A 16,961-nucleotide genomic window follows, 5' to 3' on the forward strand; every position below is an offset into this window, starting at 1 on the left:
TACTCAGCACATGGAACCGTGCCCAGCACAGTGAAGTGTGCAAGGGCTGGCTGTTCCCTCCTCTGGCCCACTGGCACCGGCGCAGCCCTCGCACGCAGAGCTTGTTACAGACTGTGTACCCGCCCTCCATGCATGTGTAAATTCTAATCCCCAAGGTGATGGTATTAGGAGGTGGGGCCTTTGGGAGGTGGTGAGGTCATGAGGGTGGAGTCCTCATAAGCGGGGTTAGTGCCCTTATAAAAGGGACCCCAGAGAGCTCTCTGCTTTCTACCACATGAGCAAACAGCTCTCTGCAACCCTGGAGAGGCCCTCACCAGACCCTGACCAGGCTGGCACCCTGCGCAGACCTCCAGCCTCCAGATGTGTAGACAAGACACCCAGTTTGCAATATTTTATGATAGTGACTGGAGATGACTAAGTAAGACAGGGCTGCTGAGCTGATGTGAGTGTGTGTGTGGGGGGGGGGGGGGGGAGGTGCACAGGACCCTGCGCAGCAGTGTGTGGTGTCCCTGAGGATTATGGAGGCAGCAGGTGCAGTGCCCAGAGACGGCAGTGGGTGGTCCAGGATGCTGGTTCTTCCCGCCCAGCATCAGTGCTCACTTGCCACCCAGTGGCCCTGTTCCCCTAGAAGGCCACTCGTGTCCCGTCTGTGGCCCCACCCCACCCAGCCTGCTGAGCCAATGGCTTTGTCTCAGGATCAAACTCTAACCCACCTTGAGACTTAAGACTTCCCAATGAGACCTCTGATGTAATAAAAAAGCACTTTTATCCGTGTGTCTTTACTGATAGAAAGTGGCGTGCTTACAGTAATAATCCAATTCCATTCAACGGTCATTTAATAAGTGACCACTAGGTGTGGTCCTCGGCATCGGGAGGCCCTGCGCTGGGTTTTGATTGCTGCTGTGAACAATGACTGCCTTAGTGGCTTAATGCCACATAAATTTATTTTCTCGTGGAGCTCGAGGTCTGAAATCTGGAATGGGTCTCATGGGGCTAAAATCAAGGAGTCCTCAAGGCTGCCTTCCTTTTGGAGCCTCTCAGGGAGAATCCACTTCCTTGCTTCTTCCAGCTTCTGGAGACCATCTGCTTTTCCTGGCCCATGGCCTTCATCTTCAAAAGCAGCAATGCTGGCAAGCTATGTCCTTCTCCTACAACCCTCTCTGGCTCTCTCCTGCCTCTCTTCCACTTTTAAGGACCCTTGCATTTACACTGGGCCCACCCAGAAATGCAGAATAATCTCCCTGGGTTACAGTCAGCTGATGAGCAACCTTCATTCCATCTGCTGCCTTCATTCTCCTCTGCCAAGTAACGTGTCATGTTCACAGGTTCCGGGGATTAGGACGCAGACATATCTGGGGGGAGGCACGATTCTGCCTGCCGCAGGTCCCAGCATGTGGTGAGCCCAGCGCCGTGCGGGTACTTTATAAGCCCCCACTCACTTAGTTCTTCAGCAAATACTGGTGGAGGGCTCCATCCTGAGTACGAGGCCCGGCGCCGGATGCTGAGGCTGAACGGCCAACGAGACACAGTCCAGCCCTCAGGCAGCTTGTAGTACAGGGCGGAGAGGGACCTGCACACAGACACTACTTTACAGGGTTAAGGGAAGGTGGTGGAGCCAATTACTTTGCTCCTCTAAACCTGTTTCTTTATCTGTAAAATCAGAAAAATATGCCGTGCCACCCTGAACACGCTGGATCTTGTCTGATCTCAGAAACATAAAGTGGCAGCTCTCTCTCCAAATGGGGGAGAATCAAACGAGACAGCAGCACTATGTGTGGCACACAGTAAGGGCATAATAAACAGTAGACTATTAATACTGGGATTTTATTAAGCATGTGGCATGATGGGCACACAGAGGAGGGGGGTCAGGGAGTCAGTAAATCAGGTGAGATCTAAATTGACACCCCAAGGATAAGCAGGATTAGCCAGGGGAAGTGTAGGAAGTGAAAGGAAGGGTCCCCAGGTAGAGAGGATGCACGTGCAAAGGCCCTGTGGTGAACAGGCCCCTCAATCCTCATGATACCCTGACACCATACCAGGTCTTTTTCTTCTGTGTATGTATATGAGTTGTGCTTCTCCCCAGAGGCCCAGAAGCCATAGGGAGCCCCTGGCTTCTCAGCATCCAGCTCCAAGGTGGCTGCATGTGTCACTGTCCCTACTTCCCTCATCATAAGGATCCCACTGGCCCCACGCTTTGTGCCTGGAGCCACAAAATTCATTGTCCTAACAGCCACTAACCAATGGGCCCTGACCAGGTGCCGAGCCCTGGGCTGGGGCCTCTTCAGTTATCAGCTCCCTAACTCCTCACAGCTTTATCATTAGACCCATTTGAGAAAGGAGGAAACTTTTTTTTTTATCAAATTTTTTTTAATGTTTTACTTTGTTTTTGAGGGGGCGGAGGAGCAGAGAGAGAGAGACGCGCACACACACACAGAATGCGAAGGAGGCTTCAGGCTCTGAGCTGTCAGCACAGAGGCCGACGCGGGGCCCGAACTCCCAAACTGCGAGATCATGACCTGAGTCGAAGTCGGAGGCTTAACCGACTGAGCCACCCAGGCACCCCGGAAACTCTTTAAGTTTAGGAAACTTGACTGAGTTCATGGAGGTATTAGATGGTAGAGCCCAGGGTTGTCTGACTCCTCATCAGGAGGGCCACACAGGCCAGCAGCCTAGGCTTTGATGGCTCAGCTCCACGCATGGAGGCTGGACAGAGGAAAACGGGATGAGGCAGAGCCTTTGAAGGATAGCTGGTCTGCCCTAGACTTGACTTAGGGGACCAGACCCCGGGGTGAAGGCCAGGGAAGGGGCCAGGGTCCCAGGATGAGTTGCAATAGCAGCAGGCCCAAGAGAACAAAAAGACACAGTGGCTTGGACGCTTACAGGAGGGCCCCAGACTGTGCCCTCCCCCCCTCAGCAGGGCCTGGCCCTTCCCAAGAGCAGGGACCTCCGATCTAGAGCCAGTATAGGAGCCAGAGGGAGCCTCTCAGCTCATCCGTTCCTTACCTGGGGACACAGCTGAACGGACCAAAAGAAAAATGCACGTGGAAGGTTCCCGGTATATGGCAGTGGCTCCTGGCCCCTTAATGCACCTTCAAACCCAGCAGAATTGGGCCAACTGTTTTCTCTTGGGGAGCGCTGAGCCGTATCAAATCATGATAGTCGGCCTACCTTGAAGTTAAACTTCCTTTCTTTTATGAAATCAGGTTGATAATAGATGATGGCTTGTGTGGACATGTGGCAGAATAAATGGTGTCGGTGCAATAGGGGTTTAACTCAGCAGGCTTAGGTTGCTTAAATCCCGCACTTGACAAAGAAAGGACGGACCCTTGACCTCTCCTGGGAGATAACCTCTGAGCCTTTGGAAGATCCTGCCAATTAGCAGCTTCTGTTATGTCTGAGGCCTTGGGCCACACTGTATCAGTTTGGCCAGATAGTTGGCAGTAACAATAGGACCTATGGAGAATGCTTGTTTTGGAATGCCTGAGGCCCAGGCCACGCTGTATCAGTGGACCTTGCGGGGCCTGGGGAATGAGCTAAGGCAGCGACACTGCTGATGCATTCTTACACGACTGACGCCCAGTACAAATAAGACACCAGGTCTCAGGTGAGCGCCGCTGGTTGGTAGGTTGGTGCTGGAAGAATTCAGCGTGTCCCCATGTGACTCCACCCGCCACGGGTGGGAGGTGCGCCTGGAAGTCTGTGCTTGGCGTCTCTGGCCTCTGCTCGTGCATCTTTTCTCTTTACTGAGTTTGCTCTATGTCTTTTCATTAAAATAAAGTCACTGGGAGGGCGTTGGCTTTTCTGAGAGCACTGTGAGTTCTCCTAGCAAATCACTGAGCTTGAGGGTGGCCTTGGGGACCCCTGACACAGCATCTTCAAGGATGCTAAGTTTGGCTTAGCTGAACCGGCCTCGGTTTCTAGTATCTGGAAATCTGGTCGGAACTTCTGATTTGACCTAACCCTGTCGTTGTGGTACTGGGGTCTCTGCGGGGACACTGTGGCCTGGAGAGGGGAGAGCGGCCCCCCAGGTGGTGGCCACCGGGCCAAGTCCTCCCCGGAGCGGCACATGCTCAGTCTAGCTCAAGCTTGGGTCGGCCTGGGACAACGACACTGCAGAAAAGGGGCTGTTTCTCCCCAGAACTTTCGGACAGAGGCTCCTCCAGACATTCCAGACACATGTGTCCTGTTTGGGAAGGAAAATGGCTTTGCTGTCCTCCAGAGAGAGAATGTCAGCTTTTGTCTGCTTCCTGCCAGATTTCTGTGTACCTGGGAGCTCCCCGGAGCCCCCAGGGGAAGCTGTACCTTATTCCTGCCCCTCGGGTCTCCCTCCCCACCGCTGGAGCCGGGTAGCACATGCCAGAGTCAGCAGGAGAGTTAGGATAGAGGACAGCCTGGAGGGCCACCCTCCTCCCTCCACAGGACTGCCTTTCTGTAGAACAATTCCCACCCTTCGGGGAAAACTGAGGCAAGTTCAGCTAAGCCAAACTTAGTTCTGGTCCTTGTCCCAAAGTTTGGACATAAAATCTTTAGTTCCAGAGACAGGCAAGATAGCTTACCCTCAGACCTGCCTCAGTTGTTTTCTTTTTCTTAGCTTGCTATTTGAAATGGTTATAGATTTATAGGAAGTTGCAAACAAGTACAGGAAGTTGCAAAGAAAAGGTCCTGTGTGCCCTTCACTCAGTGCTCCCCGACGGCAACATCGTACAACTACGAGATCCAGACCTCAGGCTTTAAAATGATATTGGCTCCATGGGGAAGCTGAGTCCTGGAAGCCACTTCACTCCTTCCCCAGGAGTCCCCCAAGCACCTGCATAGGTGCAAAGACAATCAGGGCTTTGAAGCAGGCATTGGCCTCTTTCTGAGGATGGATGAGCTGGCACTGACAGAAGTCAGAGACCAAACAGCCAGGCAAAGGGAGGCTGCAGAGTGGTCTTAGGAGGTCATCCAAGAGATGTGGGCAAAGCAGCGTCTTTGGGTGGACTGCTTGCGATATTGTTTCCAATAATGAAAACTTGGAATGCCTGGCAGGTGAGACTGGCCAAGAAAATAATGAAGCATTCACACAATAAAGACAGTGCGGCTAATGTGATCACATTGTAGAAGAATAACTTTTATCAGGGTAAATGTTCATGATATACCAGCAAGTGGAAAAAAGATCACCAAAAATATGTGCAGTATGATTCTTTGGGGGGAAACACACACACACACACACACATAAAGTGCCGAAGGATATACCCCCCAGAATGTTAACACCTTAACGCTGGTAATCTTTAGACAATGGAATTATGAGAAATTTTTATTTTTTCCTTCTGTATCTTACAAGTTTTCTGCATTAATTATATATGACTATTGGAATTCTTAAAAAAATATTACCAGACCCATCCCTTGTCTTGACTCTGCACAAACTTGGCTCCGTGTGTCTGGTAAAACTTTCAGGGGAGGTGGAGGGTCATTTTCAAAGGGACCTGGAGGGGGTTCTGCTGCCTTGTGGGAGGGGGGAAGAGATGGTAGGGCGTCTGGAGTTGCCTGGAGAGCAAGGGCTGGCCCCGCAGGAAAGGGTCTTTGCACACATGGGAGAAAGGGGGTGGCAACATTGCCAGCAAGTGGTCCAGGGTGGCCCAGGAGTGGGAAGCAGCTAACCTGGTGCCTGGTGAAATTCCAGAGCCAGGCTGAGGCCAGAAGCTCACCCTTGCCCACTTCATTGATCCAGCTTCTTTACCATCTGCTCATACACACACGCATGGCGTTCTCCACTTCCATTTAGGAGCTCCTGGCAGGGGCACGGCTGCCTTGTGTTTAGCTCTGTGCCCCCCTGAGCTTTGCAAAAGGCCTGGCTGACCCAGTGTATGATGGTTGGATGGTATCTTCCCCCATCACCCACTTTATCATCTCCATCTGCTGACTTTCCATCTCTCTGCAGGCTCAGATGCCTCTTCCTCCAGGAAGCCCTTGCTGACCCCTCCAGGGCCCCACCCTACTGCATGGTAACTTCAATTACACATTTTACCAGCCTGCCCAGTACCTAGATTATGGAATTCTGAGCTGGTTTCCTCCTTTAGTGAATAACCTTAGCAAGGTCAATCAATGCCCTCATCAACTCTGGTTCTCCAGTGCACCCCACAACACGAGGTTTGGCACCAAAGAGGCACTCAACCAATCCTTTAACAGAAGAAAAAGGATCCACTCTTCTCTCCCTGAGGCCCTGTAACTCATGACTAGTGCGTGGGGAGTGGGGGACGGTCCCTGCCTCACCTTCCCCTGCTAGGAGAGCAAGCTTCCGTGGCCCCAGGCCCGTCTGCACCTCCAACCCCACCTGCTAGTTCTTCATACTCGCTCCAGTCATGGTCACGAGGGGCCCGGAGAGGAATGGTGACTCAGCCCAATTCATCACCACAATGGAAAAACCCAGTCACCTGTCCTCCTGGCAACGGGACCCGAGCTTCCTCTGCATCTGGAAGGGCAGAAAGCCATACTGTTTTCAAGGTCCTTTTGTCTTTCACCTGCTGAAAAATCAAAGACTGGAATCTGCAGGAGCACCACCCGTCGACACTGTAGACTTGCAGCTGGCTGGGAATCTCAGTGACCAGGGGTGGTGCGTTCCACACCAGGCTCCAAGGTCAGTGCCCTCGTGTGCATCTCAGAGCAGCTTCACGAGCCCACTGCTGTGGGCACCGCCACCGTTTTGACCACCAGCATCTGAGTCGCCCTTCCTACGAGACAGAGCCCACCTCCTCCTAGAGGAACCGAACACATCTTTTCCCAGCCTCCCTTGCAGCTTTGGCAGAGTACCCGACCCGGGCACCTCCAATCAGACACGCCCGTTCTTGACTGTGAATGAGAAGCTAGTGGCACGAGGGAGGGAGCCAAGGGCACACAGAGTCCATCCTGGCCAGGACTCGGCAGCAGCAGCAGCAACTCAGACTTCAGAGGCAGCCGTGGTCCCGAGGCATGGCAGTGTCCCGTGTCCTTGCCCCTGGCGCGGGCTACAGTGTCTGTGGTGGTTTTGACACCAGACCAGCGCTGCAGTGTTGGGCCCGGATCCTGAGACCCAGAGAGCTGCCCGCCCTCCTTGTAACAAAGCCCTTTTTCGCTTAAGCTAGCCAGAGTCGGTCTCTATTTCCTGCAACTGCCAGGCTGCTGCATTAGCCTGAACTTCCAGAGGGGCAAACGAAGGCTCAGAGAGGTCTTCAGAAAGGCTGCGTCTCATCTCCAATGGTGGTGTGGGACAGGCTCCTGCCCATTTGACAAACGGCAAAGGGGAAGTCCAGCAAAGGCAGCGACTTAGGCAGCATCTTTCAGGTAATTAGGAGCCAGGCTGGGGTGCCTTTTAGAGACCCCCAGTTCCAGCCAACAGCTTGGCCCTCTGCCGTGCTCCGTTTTCCTCTGTTCAAAGCCCTGACATCCGGCCTGTCCTCAAACATCATGCCTCCTGCACGGGTGTTAAAGATGAAGAGAGCCTAGGAGCAGAAGGGACTGAGAACTTGTTCTTCTGCTGACTCAGCAGGGACTCCTCTTTTCCTGGCATGACTGACCGTCTCCTCCAGAAGGGGCAAGGGCCCCCTCTGCCTGCTTATTCCCTAAGCACCTGTGCTGGGTGCAAAAGCCCCCCATCCTCAGGGGTGGGGGGTGGGTGTTCTTACATTCCTTCACCAGCTATTAAGTGTCCACTTTCACAGGTTCAAATCTGCAACCTGACCCCCCCGAATGCTCACTTGGGGTTTGGGAATTATCTGAGCCTCGTGGATTGTGCACATCAGTTCCAGGCCATCGTAGATGCCATTCTGCACACAGACATGTCACAGTGTCAAAGCTTTTGTTTGGCAGCCCTAACTTCCTCCTGGGGCCTGTATTCCCCTTCCCCCCCCCCCCCCCCCGGGAATTCAGAACAGGCTAGGCCTCATGAACTATGTTACTAGAAAACCAAACATTAGTTTTGTTCCATGACTAGGTCTGTAAGCAGACAGACCTTACTGAAAAGGGTAGAACTCATGGAAGCCTGAATCCCTAACACAGGCATAACAATTTAATCATCAATAACAATAGCAAATATTTAGTGCACACTTAAACCATGTGTCTGACACTATGCTAAGCATTTTCTTTATGTTCCGTCATTTAATTCTTACAAGAACCCTCTGAGGGGTCATCATCCCAATTTCAGGGTATGGCATGGAGGCTCAGGGAGGGTGAGTAACTTGCTGGACCTCACACAGCCGGGAAATTGTAGAACCAGCCTGTGCTCTTGAGGACTGACTCCAGACGTGTACACGTAAGAACCACAGTCTCCTGGATGTTTTGGACACAGAGGTTCACTCTGTCACCACTGGCCTCCCCCATCCCTTTTACAAAGGTGGAAAGTGAAAGGGACTTCCCCAAGGTGAGCCCCAGAGCTGTAAGGAGAAGCCAAGCTTGCTACCTCCCATGTGGTTTATATACTGTACCCCGAGCAGGAGCACGCACCCCATCTGGGGCCACCAAATCTTACTAGCTTCCTCAAGACCAGTGAGTCAGTTCATTCAATGGCATGGCAGCCTCCGCCACAGCCTGGAGCTAAGGGACAGCCAGAACCTTACCACAAACCAGCCCAGACAAAGGGGAGGGGGTGCTGCAGGATCCACCTGAACTCCCACCCAGTGGGACCTCTCAGATGACTGGTCCAACTCATTCACTCTGCACAAAACAGGCTGGAATCTGGGAGAGGCAGATCCCTGACCAAGGTCACTGGCAGGCCCTCAATAGAACTCGTCTCCGGAAGCACTGTTTTGAACTGTCTTGCCCAAGTAAATTTTTCCAGGTCATCAGATTTCTCCCTACAGGACTCCATCTAGGGACTTTAGCGCTGCTTCATTTGGGGTGACAGGTGAGAGCAACGTCCCTGAGCCAGACCAGAGAGAGCCTGAGCAACACAAGGGTGTGCCAGATCCCCTTCCCGCTCAGATGATGAAGGGTGAATTGAAAGCAGGGACACTCTGGGCGGGACCCTGACGGCCCAGAACACCTTTGTCTGGAGACCATTACTCCCCCACCAGTTCCCAAGGAAACCCTGGGGGTCTGAAAACTGGACGGGGTTTCAAGGGCCCGTGAGCACCTGGTTCTTTCCGACCCCCCTGGGCTTTTCCCGAACAGGTCCCTGGCGGCGGCGGGGTGGGGCGGGGGCGAGCGGCGGGGGCGGAGGAGGCCGCTGTCCCCAACCGCTGGGGTTCCCCTCGGGAATCTGAACAAAGAGGGAGGCAGAGGCCGCCCCCTCCCCGGGAACCCGACGCCGCGCGGCTGCAGGGGGCGCGGGAGGGTAGGGGCCTTCCGCCGCACCCCGCCAGGTCGAACGCGGTTGACCTTTTCCCCGGACGCCTGCGAGAGGCGAGAAGCGTGCGGGTCCACAGGGAGTCTCGGCTAGGCTCGCGTGCCGCGGCGTCCGCTCGCCCGCCGGCCCATCCACCGGCCGGGCGCTCCCGCCGTGGCCGGAGGGGGAAGCCGAGCGCCCGGGACTTCTCCGCTGCAGCCACCCTGCCGGGCCCAGCCGGCCGGCGGAGCGCCCACGCCCACCACACCCACGTGGGCACGCCCCCCGCGGCGCGCCGCCCCCAGCCCAGCCTCCGCCCCCGGCAGCGAGGTGGAGGGGCTCCCGGCTGCCCGCACCTGCACCCGCGCGTTGGCGACGGCGGCGCCGAGGCCCAGCTCCCCGCCTGCGCGTCTGTCTCGTTCACATCACCCTCGGTGAGTCGGCGGCGCCCTCGGTCTTTCTCCCCGTCTCCCCCCGCCGTTGCGGCTGCGGCCAGCCCGCCACCCCTGCTCCGCCTCCCCTCGCGACCCGAGACTCGGCGAACCGCGCGCCCTCTCTCTGGGGCCACATTTGGCTTACGAGGGCGGTACCCCCTCCCAGCCGGACGCGGGGACCTCCCCGGGCGTCGCGGTGGGGGAGGCGCGGGCGGCAAGGCCTCTTTGTTCGGGCGACAGGCGCCGGGGGCCCCCTCCCGCCGCCGCCGCCGCCGGGAGTGTCACCCGCACCCAGCCCGCGCGCTCCCTCCGCCTCCCGGAGATCACCCCGACCAGGTGGCGGCGCGCGCCTTTTAGGGGTGCGCGGTCGTGCAATTGGTGGATTTTTTTAACCGGTTTTGGAGGGGGGGAGAACGGCGAGGGGGGCGGCGAGAGCGCTCCTGGCTCCCGGCAGCTCCGCCTGCCAGGCTCCTGGCTCTCCTGCTGCTTCGCTCCTCGCCTCCCGCGCTCCTCTCCCGGCTCGGCCGAGCTCGCTCCCCGACGCCGCAGCGCGGAGATGAAGGTGCTGGGACACAAGATCGAACTGCTGACAGGTACCGCCGGCCCTTCTCCTCCGCCGCCCCTGGGCGCGGCCCTCGCCGCCCGCTACTTTCCGAGTTGGAGCGGGAGACCGGCGCGCTGGCCGGGGTTTGGGGCGGCTCGGGTTCGAGCTGGAGGAGGGGGTGCGGATGCTAGCGAATTTCGAGCTTGTGCGCTCTCTGTTCCTGCGCGGAGCACCGCTCCGAGAGAGGACGTGGGGCTGTGTCCCGCCCGGCCCTGCTCCAGTCCGCGGTGCTGGCGTCCCGCAGGAGGGAGCGCGGGTCAGGGGAGCGGCCCCTTGGAGTCTCCGACTAGCCGAGCTATAGCCAGGCCATCGGAAGGGATTTCAGCGCCCTTGCCCTCCAGTCAGTGTCGCCGTCCCCCAGTAAAGAAGGAGCTCCCTGGGCTCCCAACAGGACCCCTGCCATAGGCCTTTTATTTCCTGCTCCCCGTAACAATCTGAGCGCCTCTCCCTAGAAGTTTCTTGCTGGGAGTAGAGGCCAAGTGGTCTGTGAAGTGGGCAACCAGATGGGACCCTGCTGACTGGGGGCTCTCAGCCTTGAGGCTCCTCTGGAGAAGCGGCCAGACACTCTGCTGGAAACCACATCCAGGGTGCTGTGGCCAGAGATCAGCAGAGGACACTGGGTATGCCCAGGAGTGGGGGAGGAAAGAGCAAGGACAGGAGACCCAGTGTCTGAAAGGTGGGAGAGCTCTCCCACTCCTGAGGTTGTGTGGAGAGACTCGGGCAGGTGGAAGGGGGCTAGGAAAGGGAAACACCCAGGGCCACCATCTCCCCCGGGCCTGGGCGGTGAAGGTGCTCAAACAGTGTATCCTGGGGCCATGTGTGGAGTCGGGCACCTGGAAGACTTTGGTTTCTGACCTCAAGGACCTTACTGTCTGGTGCCAGAGAACAGAGCACAGGAACTGTGTTACAAGACAGGGAAGCGGGCAGCAGCGTGGGGGTGCGTTCAGGAAACAGGTTGGAGTCTGAGGGCGCTGGAGGGGAGCAGAGAGATTTGAACACATGGCAGTGTTTGAGCTGGACCCTAAAAGACAGAATTTCTATTAATGGAGAGAGAGGTGGCATCGCAGGCTAATGGAGGGAGGGGCCAGCTTACATATAGGCCCTGCGAGTGGTGCAGAGGCTGGAGGGCCTGGAGCTGCGAGGAGGTCTGGTGAGGTTTCAGGCTGTGAGTGAGAGTTAAGTTACCTGCAGCTGCTGTCTCTTGGCTCCTGGCAAGCTCACAAACAAGGAAGAGGGGGCTGTTCCGAAGCCCTGGAAAACCTGGCCAGGTGCTCAGAAGTGCCAGGTCTTAGTTGGATGAGCCGTGGGGCTGACCCTCCCTCCAATCCCTTACCAGCTTTTCCTTGTAGAGCTCACTTGAGGCAGGCTGGCCCACCTGACTTCAAGGCCACTGCACTAGTTAATGCCCTTGAGGGAAAGTTTTTACAGCCCTGTGGGTGTTGGGAGCCCTGCTCACAGGGCAGAACTTCTGGATCCTCCCCTTCTCCTCTTTGGCCCCAGAAGGCCCTGGAGGAAGAATGCTCTTGGGAGGCATTCATGGGGGCTCCAATGGGGGTGCAGCTTTGGGGTCCCAGGGCAATGCGCCCTTATCTCCTGGGTACAGGGGTCAGGGACCCGCCTCCCTCACCAGACAGGCTTACCTGGTTCTGGTGGACTCTCTAAGCCCCTGGCCAGGCTGGAACAGGAGCCCCTAGGGCACTGTCGTGGGTCACAGCCCCCCCCCCCTTGCACCTCTCACCAGGCTAAAGGGATGCACCTGGGAGACGGTGCATCCCTTTAGCCTCTGCCTGGTGGTCTTTGTGACCTTCCTCCCAACTCCATCCTGTCCTCCTCCTTGTCCCACAGATAAGGGTTCAAATCCCAGCCCTTCTGCTGACCAGCTATGTGATTTCAGACAGCTTGCTTAACCTCTCTGGCTTCAGTTTTCTCCTCTTAGAGATGAAACTGTTGACCCCTCCCTCTGAGAGTTGGCATGAGGCTCACTGAGATAGCACGGGTGAGGGGGCTAGCCCTGGTGGGCACCTCTTGGGCTTCATCTCCCTTCTGGAAAGTTCCTCGTCATGGAGAACTTCCACCTACCCTGGCTGGTTGGCCACTAGAGAGTTTGGCTCTGCCCTAACCCCACCTTATCCCTGCTCACATGCATCTGTGAGATTCTGACCTGTCTCCCCTGCTGGATGACGAGCAGGTCAAGGTCAGTGTCGTTCCAAGTAGATTGTGGTGGCATATAGCAAATGCTCAATCGTTGTTTGAGTCCAGGCTCAGTTGTGTCTCTGGGAGGATTCCTTAGAGGCCCGTAACTCACTGCCCCCTGCGTAAGCATTAGTGAATTGCTCCATTGAACCTCTTTGCTAAAATCCTACTTCTGTAGCTGTATACAGTTTTCACATTCTCCCCTTTATTCATCATGCCCCTTCTCCCAGTGAGGTTAGTCACTTCGTCATGCAGCTGGGGAAAGGTGGAGCTCAGTTTCAAACCTGGGTCCTGAGCCATCCCGTGTGTTCTAACTGCCCGGCTTCAGGCCAGTCTTCAAGCTGTGCACTTCTTTTTCCCATCTGTAAAATGGGATCATCATGGTACCTACCTGGTTGTGTGCTTCAGCAATTAGCTGTGAGAGTGTGTGTCAGTGCTGAGTGCAGTGTCAGGCAGACAGCAAATCGCAGTTGTAGGGCTTTTGTCCCCAACTACCTCCTCAGTGTCCTAGGGTCTCCCCCTTCCCCTTTGCTCCTCTTCTGAAATGTTCCAGTTCCTTCTCTGGCTTCTCCACACAATCCAGATCTCCCTGCAATGTGCTCCTGGGGGACTCTGCTGAGACCTCAGTTTCCCGTCATGTGGGACAAATGGGGCATGACACCTAGAGTTGGGCCCTACTGGCCTGACATCACAGCTCTGACATCAGGTAGGGAAGGCCGGGTGCCCCTCACCTGTGGGGCTGGAAGGATGTCCATGAGTTGTTGTGCCCAGTCGGAGCATGTCTTTTTGTTGCAGGGAGAAGAAGCAGGTGGTAGGGGCTGTTCTAGGAAGTTTCACAGGTAACTGATGCATATGGCAGCCAGCATTTTCCAGACTCTCTGAGTCTTGCAGTGTAAGGAGGGCAGGGATTTGGGAACCAGAAGGGTCTCCTCTCTGTTTCTCAGCTCCTGAGCAAATTTGTAATTACTCTGAGCCTCCGTCTCCTGATCAGTAAAATGGGAATAAGGGCCCTACCTCAGTAGCACTGGGAGGACCCCAGCACATGGCCCCCCATGTGCCCACGCAAGCTTGCTGCAGTCTTTGGAGGACAGACTCTTGGTGCCTTTTGTAGCTGAGTGTTTTTTTATTTCTTAGTATGATGTGGGAAAGTGGGACATTAGTCTACTTGGAAACAGGAAAGTGATGGCTTATGTGCATTTGCACTCAAACAATATGTCTCCAAGATGGTTTGGAGTCCTGAGGGAGCTCTAAAGTGGCAGATTTGGGGCTCTGATATGGTCCCTTGGGAGCCCTGATGTTGGATGTTGGAAATGTTTTAAAAATACACTCAATGTGTGATTAAAAAGCAAAACTTTTTGCCTGTTCTGTCTGGAATTTTGGTGTCATTTGAATGCATGGAATATGTAGTCCCACACAATTTCATAGACTACCTTTAAATAGTGTTTGATTCTTGGCAGGTGTGTTGACCCACATTTTACATGTGGGGGAAAACGAGAAGCACAGATTTATCCCAGCAGGCTGAAAATAGGATCTCAAATCCTCATTTCCAGTTCATCCATTTCAGCAAACTCCACTGCTTCACCGGTGTGCTGCAGTGCGGGCGGGGCATGCAAATGAGGGGGCGTGGTCTGAAGAGGGGAGGGGTACGCAGGTGGGCCCCCAGCCACAGGTGAGGGTGGGGCGTGCGGAGACAGGCGTGCTGTCCCCACTGTCCGTGCGGAGGGCAACTGGCGCAGCTTTTATGAAGGGCAGGTTGGCAATGCTGTATCAGAAGTTTAAAAATATGTGTGACTGTGACTCAGCAGTTGAATTTTTAGGAACAAATAAAGATGTGTGCAGAGGTGTTTGTTCAAGGGTGTTTATCCCATAGTTGTTTATAGAAAAAAAAATAAACTGGAGCAATCTGAATGCCTAACAGCAGAGAACGTTAAATAAATGCGGGTGCCATCATACTAGGGAACCCCAACAGCTGCAAATTATGCCATCACAGGTTATTTACTCATCCGGACAGACACTCCCTTATACATGTAATAATAAGAGGTGACATCACACTTGTGTGGCATTTGCCGTGTGCCAGGCACAGTTCTGAGTGCTTTCTATGTATTAACTCATCCCAACAACCCTAGGAGGGACCCGCTATTATTTCCTCCTTTTTATAGATAAGGCATACTAAGGCACAGAGAAGTTAAGTAACTTTCTGAAGGTCACACAGATGTTAAGTGGCTAGCTGGAATGTGAACCAGGATATCTGGCTCCAGAGTCCAAAAGTATGTCTCAAAACTGTTTTTTTTTTGTTTTCAGAAAGAAAAAAGCCTTTTTCAGTATGTAGATCAGCAGTGAAAAAAGATGAAAGAACCTAAGTAGAAATCTTAACAGTGGTTTCCTCCGATGAGTAGGATTGTATGTGCTTTTTACTTCTGTTCGCTCTTCTGCTTCTGTGACTTTTCTCAGTGAATGTGTGTTACATGAAATTCAAGTTCAGTTTTTAAAAACTAAAAAGGAACAGATGCAGAGAAGTGCTGAGTGCTGGGGTTCTGATGAAATCGAGCCGGCGGGAGCCCTGAGGAAGAGCCGAAGCCCAGTGCTTTGGAAGCGGTGTGTTCTTGGAAAGCTTGAGGGCAGAGCAGTGGATGTTGAAGTTGGCTTTCCATAGGGAAGAGGAAGTGTTCAGGGGCACAGTGAACAATTCTGACAAACGTAGGGCTGCAAGACCATGGGGGCGTGTGTGTGCACTAGGCTGAATAACGACTCCCAAAGATATTCAGATCCTAAGCACTAGAACCTAGAAGTGTTAGATGACAAGAGACTGCAGGTGTGATTAAGGTAAGGCACGTGAGATGGGGTCTTTGTCCTGGATTAGCCAGGGGGGCCGTGAATGCAAGCACATGTATCCTTACGAGGGGGGAGGCAGAAGGATACTTGACCACAGAGCCTGGGAGAAGGCAATGGAATGCCCTGCATCAAGATGCTTGACTTTCTCCACACCGCTGGCCTTAATGATGGAGGACCGGCCAGGAGCCAAGCAGTGCAAGGAGCACAGTTCTAAACCTGGAAAGTGCAAGAGAAGAGATTCTCCCCTCGGATCTGCATAGGAAGGAAGAGTGGTCCTGCCAAAACCTTCACTGCCGCCCAGTGCCATGGAGTTTGGACTTCTGACCTCCAAGGTGATGAGACAATGATAGGCCTTGTTTGAAGCCGCTGAGGTTGTGGTGATTTGTGACACCCAGGAAAACCAGTCCTGGGGTGTGCACATCAGACCCAGGGCCTCAGCCCCTGCGCCGGCCGGCAGCACAGGGTGGTGGTCAGACTGTGGGGTTGGAGTCTAGAAAGCTGGATCTGACCTGCCCTGGCCAAGTGACCTCAGGCTGAACCTGGCCGAGTCCACAGGGTAGTCTTTTTTTTTTTTTCTTTTCTTTTTTTAAATGTTTTGTTTATTTATTCAGAGAGAGAGAGCAAGCACGAGCACGAGTGGGGGAGGCACAGAGAGAGAGGGAGACACAGAATCTGAAGCAGGCTCCAGGCTCCAAGCTTTCAGCACAGAGCCTGTCGCAGGGCTCGAACTCACAGACTGTGAGATCATGACCTGAGCCGAAGTCGGATGCTCATAAAACTGAGCCACCCAGGCGCCCTGCACAGGGTAATCTTGAGGGTCAACTGAGAGCCCTGCGATGCTGTTTTCTGAGTAGGAGAGCGTCACAGGAGCATGGACGCAAAGCTGGTCTCCGTGTGGTGACAGAGGAGCTCTCGTTGCATTCATCCTCCAGCGCCCGAAACCCCAAGCCACAGATGAAACGTACATTCCAGCCAGAACGATTACAAGCCCCATAACAAACACTTCTGAGGACTTAGGTGCTTTTCCAGTTCACCTTTTGGGAGAGGCGTGGCAGGACAGATGCTGCGTGCCTGGTGGTGCGCCCTGTCTTAGGCAGGTGAGGTGGGGGGACCCCAGCCTCCTTGGACAGGACGCAGGGCATATTTCTGGGATGTCATCTCCCTACACAGGGGTGGGGGTGGGCATTCCATAGCCACGTCTGAGGTTTGTAGCCAGGATCATATTCTGTGTACCTGAGACAGTTTCCTGACAGCCTACTCCAGGGGCCAGGCTTGTGGGTGCCAGAGGTGGCTTTTAGCGGTCTTTTCCATGCTGGTATTTAGGAGGAGAGATGTCCTGTTGGGGCCCAGGGGCCTGGGGGTGGAACAGGGAAGCTGCTGACTCTCCATCAAGTTCCCTGGAGAATCCTGTCCGCCCCACCCTGAGCCATACACCTGCCTTTCCTCGTGCTGAGAGTAAGAGCTCTGAGCTCACTGCTCCCAAAGCCCAGGCCAGCTCCAGAGTATTCACTGAGAACTCGGCCCACTTGGTCAGGGTGGAGGGCGTAGTGGTCGGGGGTGGCCCCGAGGTCCCTCGTGATCCGAAGTGGTCATCCAGGAGGACTGCAGGCCCTGAGATGTT

At 54.8% G+C, this 16,961-nt stretch overlaps 1 protein-coding gene across 4 annotated transcripts in view; it reads left to right on the top strand.

The window, feature by feature from the left end:
• The window catches only part of NDRG4 (NDRG family member 4), an 80,077-nt gene that overhangs the window by 26,933 nt on the left and 36,183 nt on the right, over positions 1-16,961 (top strand). Inside the window, exon 1 of one of the 4 annotated variants that reach the window (XM_019455764.2) lies at positions 9,579-9,711. The exons of 1 other annotated variant lie outside the window; for it this stretch is intronic. Coding sequence is in view for 2 of the 3 variants with exons in the window: in XM_019455758.2 (XP_019311303.1) it covers positions 10,268-10,304 (37 nt within the window). In the remaining variant the exon portion in view is untranslated. Of the gene's footprint in view, positions 1-9,578; positions 9,712-10,125; positions 10,305-16,961 lie in introns of those variants that run through there. 2 more of the 4 variants (XM_019455758.2, XM_019455759.2) reach the window with 2 other exon arrangements.

The sequence above is a fragment of the Panthera pardus genome, unplaced genomic scaffold (genome assembly GCF_024362965.1).
Source record: "Panthera pardus isolate Hobbes unplaced genomic scaffold, ASM2436296v1 HiC_scaffold_18, whole genome shotgun sequence".
NCBI classification, from domain to species: domain Eukaryota; kingdom Metazoa; phylum Chordata; class Mammalia; order Carnivora; family Felidae; genus Panthera; species Panthera pardus.